The sequence below is a fragment of the Sceloporus occidentalis genome, unplaced genomic scaffold, assembly GCF_023333645.1.
Source record: "Sceloporus occidentalis isolate IW3139 unplaced genomic scaffold, rSceOcc1.0.p SCAF_4, whole genome shotgun sequence".
NCBI classification, from domain to species: domain Eukaryota; kingdom Metazoa; phylum Chordata; class Lepidosauria; order Squamata; family Phrynosomatidae; genus Sceloporus; species Sceloporus occidentalis.
In genome coordinates, this window is record NW_028316984.1 from 194,012,047 (window position 1) to 194,021,539 (window position 9,493).

Sequence of the window (9,493 nt, forward strand, 5' to 3'; positions counted from 1 at the left end):
CATGGAGTTGCTGGGAATGCAAGGTCAACCCGCTCTTCCTTTTTCACTTTGTTTTGCTGTGCTCACATTCTCAGTAAGGGATTTTGGAGGCAGCTGCAGTTTACCTTGCCTGTTGTAGGCAGGCACATACAGTAACAACAGTAAGATCAGCTAGAGCAGATCCCATTCTTTCCCAGATCAAGATTTATTGCATTATTTACTGTAGACATGATACAAGTCTGTATTCCCTAGCCCTCCCTCACGGCGATGCTATTTTTAAAAATCCCTTTCACGTAGACAGAGGACAGCAAAGAAAAGGAGATGGGTTGGATGGGAAAAAAGCTTTGCTGACTGACAAATGCTTCTATTAAGTCTCCTTCAACTCAACAAGGTAGCAAAGGACTGGGTAGCAAACCTGATCTTTCCGCATCTAAGATGTACTTATTGTTTACAGAATTTGCTAGGTGAGTACAAGCTCTGAGCAACCAGATTTTCAAAACATAGTGTATCCCCCGCTCAAGAGATCCGACCCTTAAAGAAAGCTACTGCTCTGACTGGGCAACAGGAGACATAAAAGTCTCACCTCCATAAACTTTCCAGAGGCACCTAACTGGTTTGAATTTTGAACTATGATTCTTCAGGCCAGGGTTCGATTCCCAGCTCAGCCATGAAACCTAGTCAGTGACCTTAGGCAAGCCACATATACTCTCAGCCTCAGGGAAAGGCAATGGCAAACTGCCTCTGAACGAATCTTGCCCAGAAACTCCCATGATAGCGATGCCTTAGGGTTGTCATAAGTTGGAAATTACTTAAAGGCACTCAACAATAGATGGGTTTGTCTGGAGATGTCCAAGCATTCTCTCATAAGTGAGAGAGCAGTAAAATGCCTCAAGACAACTATGCTCCAAACCTAGAGTCAAAGCCTGAAGCCAGTTCAGTGAATGTGGCTGCAAGGACGTTGGGATGTTTGCTCCATCACCCACTGGATGTTTCCTGAAATCTGAGAAAGGAAAGCTGGTGAAGGCAGGAAAGTGCTTTAAACAAGGACAACTCTTTGTCAGCACATATACAAGTGTTTTGGATGAAACAATGTCATTCCTCTGTTTACCAATCCTTCCAGATACTGCTGAGCAAAGGTCCCTCGCAGACACTCTACTTTTAGACTTTTTTTCTATTTGTCCTCTCTCTCGCTCCTACCTGTCACACACACAGAGAGAGAGAGAGAGACCGACCTGGTAAAGGGAAGCAACAGGACTTCATCTGACTAAGAACTGGACTAGTGTGGCAAGAGCAATCAGACTCCAGCAGCAACTGCAGCTCTACCTTAGGCTAAAATACAACTGGTATTGTGGTGTTATCTCTGCAAAACAATCTGGATTCAGGAGGTACCTACGGGCCACGACGTGACAGTTCCCTTGACTTTACTTTGTAAGTTAAAATTGGATGGAACAATAGTTAAATCTTTTCCCTATATGCCATTTTCCAGACCCCAAATTTTCTCTACTTGTTCATTTTATGAGGGTAAGGAATGATAAGGAAAAAGGTTTAGCCCTTCTATTTAGGACATCCATAGCTGGTTTTTAACATTGATAAATCTGCTCATGAATAACCTGTGATGCATGTTCTATAGTTTCATCCTAATCCAGTACTGATGACCTGAACCTCCCGGATCAAGCATCCTGAAGTATATCAAGAACTAAAAACCTTCTCATAAAATAATAATTGCTAGCAGACTTTTAATTCATCTCTACAGAAATCCATCTAATTATTTTATTTTAAAAAGATCATCTAGTTTTTAGAAAATGTCTCTGATCATGGCCAGGTGGCAATTATAAATAATGAAAATATTTACAACACTCAAAGTTCAGGGAACCAGATCTTACCAATAATATATTTTTTGCATCTTGCTAATAGAAACCTGGCATAAAGGGAAATGCAAACTAATATGCTTTACTGCAGCATTCTACAAGCACAGACCCTCCAGATATTTGGACTTCAACTCCCATCGGCCCCAGTCCGCATGGCAATGGTCAGGAATGCTAACAGTTGTGATCCAAAACTTCTGGAAGGCAGCAGATTATTGCAGGGAAATTGCATTGGAAATCTGCCTTCCATACAGGCTACTCCCCAATTCTAATATGCATTAGAATATATTAGTCACATCAAATATTTTGCATCTCCCAATGGTACTGAAGTTATACATCAGTTTTATCTGGATGTCCTAAAGTAACACATGTCAATTTAACATGACATTCACATGACTTAGCAGAAAGGCTTACACTCCCCTATACTTTTGGGAGAATGACATAGATTCTTGTAGATTCTTTTTGTACAATATTGCCAAAATCCGACCATATCTCTCTGTCCCTACTGCCAAGATCCTGGTCCATGCCCTAGTGGTCTCACGACTTGATTACTGTAACATCCTCCTGGCTGGGCTTCCTCTTTCTCAGCTCCGTCCTTTAATTTCTGTCCAGAATTCAGATGCACACATTATCACATCTGCCCACCGCTCTGACCACATCTCTCCTGTGTTGGCATCCCTTCACTGGCTCCCCCTCCCTTTCCGTATTCAGTACAAGCTCCTGCTGTCGACGTTTAAAGCCCTCCATGGGCTGGCCCCTCCTTACTTATCAGACCCTCTTTCTCCTCACCTTCCCACCACGGCCCTCCGTTCTGGTAGTCAAGGTCTGCTGTCTCAGCCCAGGATTTCCTCTGCCCCATCTCGGATTCGCCCCTTTTCACTTGCTGCCCCTCACTTCTGGAACCTTCTTCCCCCGCGAGCAAGAGCCATCACTTCCTTAACCAGCTTCAAAACGGAGCTGAAGACCATCCTGTTCAGAGAAGTGTTCCCAGGCATTGCATAATTGTCGCTTGCTAGTTGATGTTCTTTTGGTGCCTGTTTTATCGAGCCATTTCCTGTATTGCTATGTACTTTATATGTATTAGCCTACTAGCCCCACCACCTTTCCCTTCTCCTTCATGTCATGTCTTTTTAGATTGTAAGCCTGAGGGCAGGGAACCATCTAATTAAAAAGATTGTATGTACAGCGCTGTGTACATTTACAGTGCTTTATAAATAAAGGTTAATAATAATAATAATAATACCCTGCTTCTACCTAATATGGAATCTATGAACATCGTGAAGTAACCCAGAACTTTTCCTTGGAAGAATTTTTCCTCATCATACATCCTTATTTCAAGGGGAAATTGTAAGAAAAACTCTCTATATTATACAATGTAACTTCAGTACTAAAAACAGTAACTAGCAAGCAAGTCACAGCTATGATAATTACAAACTGCAACACCAAGAATGGAATGGCTTTACTTCAATGCTAGACTTCAACCCAACATTAAATTTCAACATAAAAGCTGGTCCCCCCCCCCAAAACAGGAAGCATAATAAATGTACCATTTCTTATAAACCAGGGAACATTTCTGAATATTACCAGCTGGGCTTTTCCGTCCTACACTTTGAGCCTCTTTGGGTCATCTAGGGAGCCCTGCTGGTGCAGTGGTTAAATGCTGGTCCTGCAGCCACAAAGCTGTGAGTTCGATCCCAGGGCTCCAAGGTTGATTCAGCCTTCCATCCTTTTGTAGGTTGATAAAATGAGGACCCAGCTTGTTGGGGGCAACTGGCTTATAGATTGTAAACCGCTTAGAGCAGCCTTTCTCAACCTGTGGGTTGCGACCCCTTTGGGGGTCAAATGACCCTTTCACAGGGCTCACCTAAGACCATCAGAAAACACCTATTTCCTATGGGCTTAGGAACCAAGACACTGCAGTTTTATGGTTGGAAATCACCACAACATGAGGAACTGTATTAAAGGGTAGTGGCATTAGGAAGGTTGAGACCATTGGCTTAGAGAGTGCCGAGTTCATTATTAAGTTGTATAGAAATGTACCTGCTATCACTACTGCTATCTAGATGGCAAACTGAAAGCATAGTGCTGGTACAGAAGACCCTTCAGTCTGAACCAAGATGGCAATTTTTATCTTAGAACAGCGGTGGAACATTAGAACATACTCTGTATTCCATGATCTCAATCAGACATTGGGGTTTTTTAAAAAATAAAAATACTTTTAAAGTTTTTTAAAACAAGAATATTCTCTGTATAAGTACATTACGGTCAAGCAATTTAGGCTTTGCAAGTTTAGCCCATAATTGCACACCCCGAATCCTTCAACTCAAGCAAAAGTGGTGGAGCACATAGTTGTAAAAAGTACCAGCTTCAGCCTCCAGCATCTCAACTGTTGCCACTAAAGAAAGCCTCTTCTGAAATCCCAGAGACACTGCTAGTCAACCTAGGCTGCATTTGCACTACAAAAATAATTCAGTTTGACATCACTTTAACTGCCTTGCCTCCGTGCTATGGAATTCTGGGAAATGTAGTTTTGTGAGACATTTAGCCTTCTCTGTCAGAGAGCTCAGGAGCCACAATAAACCACAAATCACAGGATTCCAGAGCGTGGAGCCATGGCAGTTAAAGCAGTATCAAACTGGATTATTTCTGCAGTGCAGATGCAGCTCTAGACAATATTGAGAAAGATGGACCTGTGGTTGGACTCAGAATATGATAATGGAAAGACTGCTTTGCAAACATCTGGTTGCACCATCGAAACACTAAGTTATGTTATAGCTCCAACTCATTTAACTGTAAAAATGGTATCACTATCAATATAAACAAACACTGCCTTCTGTCCATGGGAGATTAAATTTAATCCTTCACAAAAAGGATTGGAGGAGTTTGTCTAATTTAAAAAATAGACCACTCAATGACCATCAATCTCCTCCAATATACAATGGCAAACTTTACTATTCTCCAAGAAAGCTCAGAGGGAAATCCAATTTAATTAACACAGGAAGATACAAGTAGCTGTAGTACCTCAAGGGAACCAGCAGTTTAAAGCAGTTAAAGATACTCTGGGACTGAGAATAATCTTGGCCCCAACCATCAATATCCTTCTCTCAGCATCCTCCATCCTTGGTGATTCATTTTACAAATTTCTCCGAACATGAAGCAACAGGTGACAGAATCTGATGCAAACAGGGAGCAACAGGAGAAAGAGTAACAGAGTAGCACCTAGAAAAGTGATTACTGATGTCAAAATTACATTAGACCACATTAGTACGAAGAAGTTCGCCTGAGGACAGAGTACTAAATGCGTTATTTCAGCCTCTTTTTGTTAGCAACACTTTCAGGAACAAAAACTGTTTATGGGACAGGCATGGACTAGTAACATGGTTTTTAAATAAGCTATTTTGATGTTTTAGAACAGTGATTCCCAGACTTTGGTCCTCCAGGTGTTTTGGACTTCAGTTCCCAGGAACTCCAGCCATCTTGGCCAGCAGTTGGGGATCCTGGGGACTGGAGTCCAAAACACCTGGAGGACCAAAGTCTGGGAATCGTTTTTATAGAGTGTCCTGTCCTAAGAGTCTGAGCAACTAACTACATTTATTTATTTATTTAAAAGCCAGATTCATTCTCCCTTCCGCCTCTCAATAGCTCAATATTACACTAAGACAGAACTTTTAAAAACCTGCATTCATCTTTTAAAGAAAATCAAACATATGTTTTCCTAAGTAGAGGACTTTCACATTTGTTGTGTGCATGTGTGTTTCCTTAGGAACTTGGTGTCACGGTTGTTTTAACCTTCAGAGGGATTTACAGTTCTTATCCCTTTTACCAGAAACATTTTGTGCACTGCAACAAAATATTACTTCCTTTTCAGCTGCCCTTACTCACAGGCAAGATATTTACATTCTCTGTTACTAACAGTTCTTTTATACTTGCAATCAACTTGGCTTTTTCCCCTGTCCTTTCTAATGGCTTGCTTACCAAGAACGCCCAAGGCACAGCAAAAGCCTAACCTTGCCAAATCAAAACCAGGCCAAGGCAGACTCATCTCTACTAAATACCCATCTACAAACACCAAAGATATCTGGGGCCTAGGAAATATATATCATCACTCTGTACAGGCCTAAGACCTCAAATACATGAACTCATCACTTTTCTCCCAACTATCATTCTCTTTTCTTCAAACTTAAACAACAAGAATGCCAATTTTTATTTTCATTCTACTTCTAAATTTTAGCAAAGGCTAAATACCCATCTACAAAAACCAGAAATGCCTTAATATCTGGGTCCTGTACTATGAAAAAGGAAGGATACAGATATACAACCATCCTCATTCTGTATGTGCCTAAGAAATCCGATACATGAACTCATCACTTTGCTCCCAACTATAATTCTGTCCTCCTCACACTTAAAACAACAACAATGCCAATTTTCATTTTCATTCTACCTCTAAACTTTAGCAAGGAATCAATGCTCTTAAATGGGGGCAAGACACAGAAAATTCATCACTGGGGCAGTTCCATCCATTTTGGAAGGAAAATGGCCCAATTAACAAGTCAAGCGCACCCTCCACACTTTCACATCTTGGAAACCAACTTACCCCCCCTCCACTTCCAACCCACCCCAGGCTCTCACCACTCAACCTCTAAACCCCTTCAACACACAAAATGGCTACTTGGCCAATTAGAAGAAAAAGGAATGAAAGAGTGAAACACATTCCAGGAAGAAAAGCAGACAGACAGACAGACAAATGAAAGAGTGAAATATGCTCAAGAAAGAAAGGGTGAGACACACTCCAGAAAGAAAGATTGAAAGGTGAAACACACTCTAGAAACAAAGGACAGACAGAAAAAGAAATGAAAGAGTAAAACATACTCCAGAAATAAATAAAGGACAGACAAATAGAGAAATGAAAAAGTGAAAAACACACTAGAATATATATGGATATATATATATATATATATATATATCCATCTTCACTCTGTACATGCCTAAGAAATCTGACACATGAACTCATCACTTTGCTCCCAACTATAATTCTGTCCTCCTCACACAAGAAGGAAGGAAGGAAGGAAAGAAAGATGAAAGAGTGGAACGCATTCCAAAAAGAATGAAAGGAGATAGACAGGCAGGAAGAGAAAGGAAAGAGTGAAACACACTCTACTAGAAAAAGAAAGATGGATGGATGGATGGATGAACGGGTGAAATAAACTCCAGAAAGAAAGAAAAGACAGGTAGACAGATAGGAAGAGAGATGAAAGAGCGAAACACACTCTAGAAAGAAAAAGAAATGAAAGAAACCCACTCTAGACAAAAGAAGAAGGCAGAAAAATGAAAGGGTAAATCACACTCCAGAAATTAAGAAGAGAAACGAAAGAGTGAAATATACTCTAGGAAGGAAGGAAGGAAGGAAGGAAGGAAGGAGGAGAAATTAAAAGCTGAAGACAAAGGTAGATGGGGGAGGGAATCTTAAAAGAATAAAAGGAAAAAGAACGGGGCTGGGAGAGGAAATGGGGGGACTTCCAGGAACAAGGGAATGCGAGATTTAAAAAGGGGTGATAAAGATTAAAAGGCTCCCAAAGAGAGGAGGGAAACCCCCAATCCCTTCCCCCCCTTTTTCCCTAAACAGGCATCTTCTTGAAACCCAGATGGCTAAAAGGAAACAAGATGGAGAGGAGAGTGAGGCTGGGAAAAAGAAAGGAGGCTGGTTTGTGGGAGAGGATGATTGGGATGCAGAGGGAACAAGATCCTCCTCAGGATCTGGTTTTAGGATTGGGATCGAGTGGAGGCCCCATCTGGGATTGGGGCCGAGGAAGGAAGGAAGGAGAAGGCAGGGCTGGCTTTGAGGAGACAAAACGGAGGGGGAGGGGAGGAAGGGGTTTGGGATTGTGAGTCTCCTTGTGCAAAGGAGAACACTCAACACAACTGAGGGGTACACAGGCTGCCTAGACACACCATCATAATCTCTCCCAGGAAAAGGAAAGACAAAATGGAGGAGGGGGAAGGAGTTTGTGAGTCTCCTCACACCTACTCTTTGGGCAAAGAAGGGAACTCAACACAACTAAGAGGGACACAGGCGGCCTATAGACACACTAACACACAATCACAATGCCCTCCAGGAAAAGAAAAGGCTGGTTCTGAGGAGACAAAATGGAGGAGTTTGTGATTGTGAGTCTCCTTGTGCAAAGAACATTCAACACAACTGAGAGGGACGCAGGCTGCCTATAGACACACACACACATACGCAAAGGAGTTTGTGAGTCTCCTCACACCCACTTTTTGTGTAAAGAAGGAAACTGAACACAAGTGAGGAACACAGTCGGACTACACACACACACAACACATCACAACCTTCTCCAGGGAAAGAAAGGGTTGTTTCTGAAGAGGCAAAATGGAGGAGGGGAGAAAGGAGTTTGTGTTTGTGAGTCTCCTTGTACAAAGAAGGAAATTCCACACAACTGAGGCACACAGGAGGCCCTATACACCCACATACACAACCCCCTCCAGGAAAAGAAAATGTTGTTACTCAGCAGGGGACAAAACGGGGGTAGAAGGAGTGTGTGATTGTGTGTCTCCTTGCGCAAAGAAGGAAATGCAACACAACTGAGAGACAGAGGCGGCCTATGCACACACACACACACACACACACACACGCACCATCACAACCTCTCCCAGGAAAAGGCAGGGTTGTTCCCAAGGAGGCAAAATGGAGGGAAGGCGGGAGAGAGAAGGAGTGTGTGATTGTGAGTCTCCTCACACGCCCCCTCCTTGTGCAAAGCAGGAAGTCCAACACAACCGAGAGGGAAAGAGGCACACAACCGTAAGAGACACACACATACACACCCCCCAAAGCGAAAGCCATGGCCCCCCATGGAGCGCGGGGGGCCCTTTCCCTGCTTCCCTGCCTCCCTGCCGCACCTTTTCTTCTCGCTGGAGCCGCCCGGGGCCTCCTCCTCCTCGCCGGGCTCCATGGCGGCGGCGGCGGCGTCCTCGGGGACGGAGGGCGAGGAAGGCGAAGGCGAGGCCAGCTTGGCAGGCCAAGGGAGGCCGAGGGCCGAGGAGGAGCTGGAGCAAGCAAGGAAGGAAGACGCGGCAGCCCACTCACTCTGAGCCCGGGAGCGGAGGGAATGGAGCGGGCTGGAGGCAGGGGCGCCCAGGCGGGAGAGAGAGCGAGCGAGCGAGCGGAGGCGAGGCGGGGCCCCGGCTATCGAGGGCCGGCCTCCCTGGGCCTCGCCTCCCGCTCACCCGCGCGGCCTGGGCCACTCAGGAGCCGGGGGCTGGCCTGGGACGCCTGGCCGCCTCACGTGGAGGGAAGGCCCAGGCCAGGCGGCGCTTGGCCTCCGTCCGGAAGGGGAGCATCTGGGGAACGAACAGCAGCGCTGTCTGTAGAAAGAAAGCGGCCTGATAACAATCACAATAAGAATAGTTGTGTGGGAGGCTTTTTGTGAGTTGTAAGCCGCTCCGAATCCCCCTTTTAGACAAACTCATTGTAAGCATTTGTTTGTCTTATTTCTTTGATGTATGTCCTGCCCTCCAAAACCTTTCTCTATTGTATCCCTCCCTGTGCCCCCTTCCCCCAAGGAAGGCAGCCAAGGCCGGGTTCCCAACGCCTTTCCAGGGCCTCCAAACTCTTAGGTTGCCTAAGCTTAAAAAGT

General features: G+C 44.2%; 1 protein-coding gene across 1 annotated transcript in view; it reads right to left on the reverse strand.

Annotated features, from left to right (window-relative positions):
- HIF1A (hypoxia inducible factor 1 subunit alpha) overlaps window positions 1-9,079 on the reverse strand; it is a 69,341-nt gene extending 60,262 nt beyond the window's left edge. The window contains exon 1 of the mRNA XM_089522757.1: window positions 8,757-9,079. Coding sequence (XP_089378883.1) covers window positions 8,757-8,809 — 53 coding nt within the window. The 5' untranslated portion in view covers window positions 8,810-9,079. The remainder of the gene's footprint in view (window positions 1-8,756) is intronic.
- Window positions 9,080-9,493: the final 414 nt, after the last annotated feature.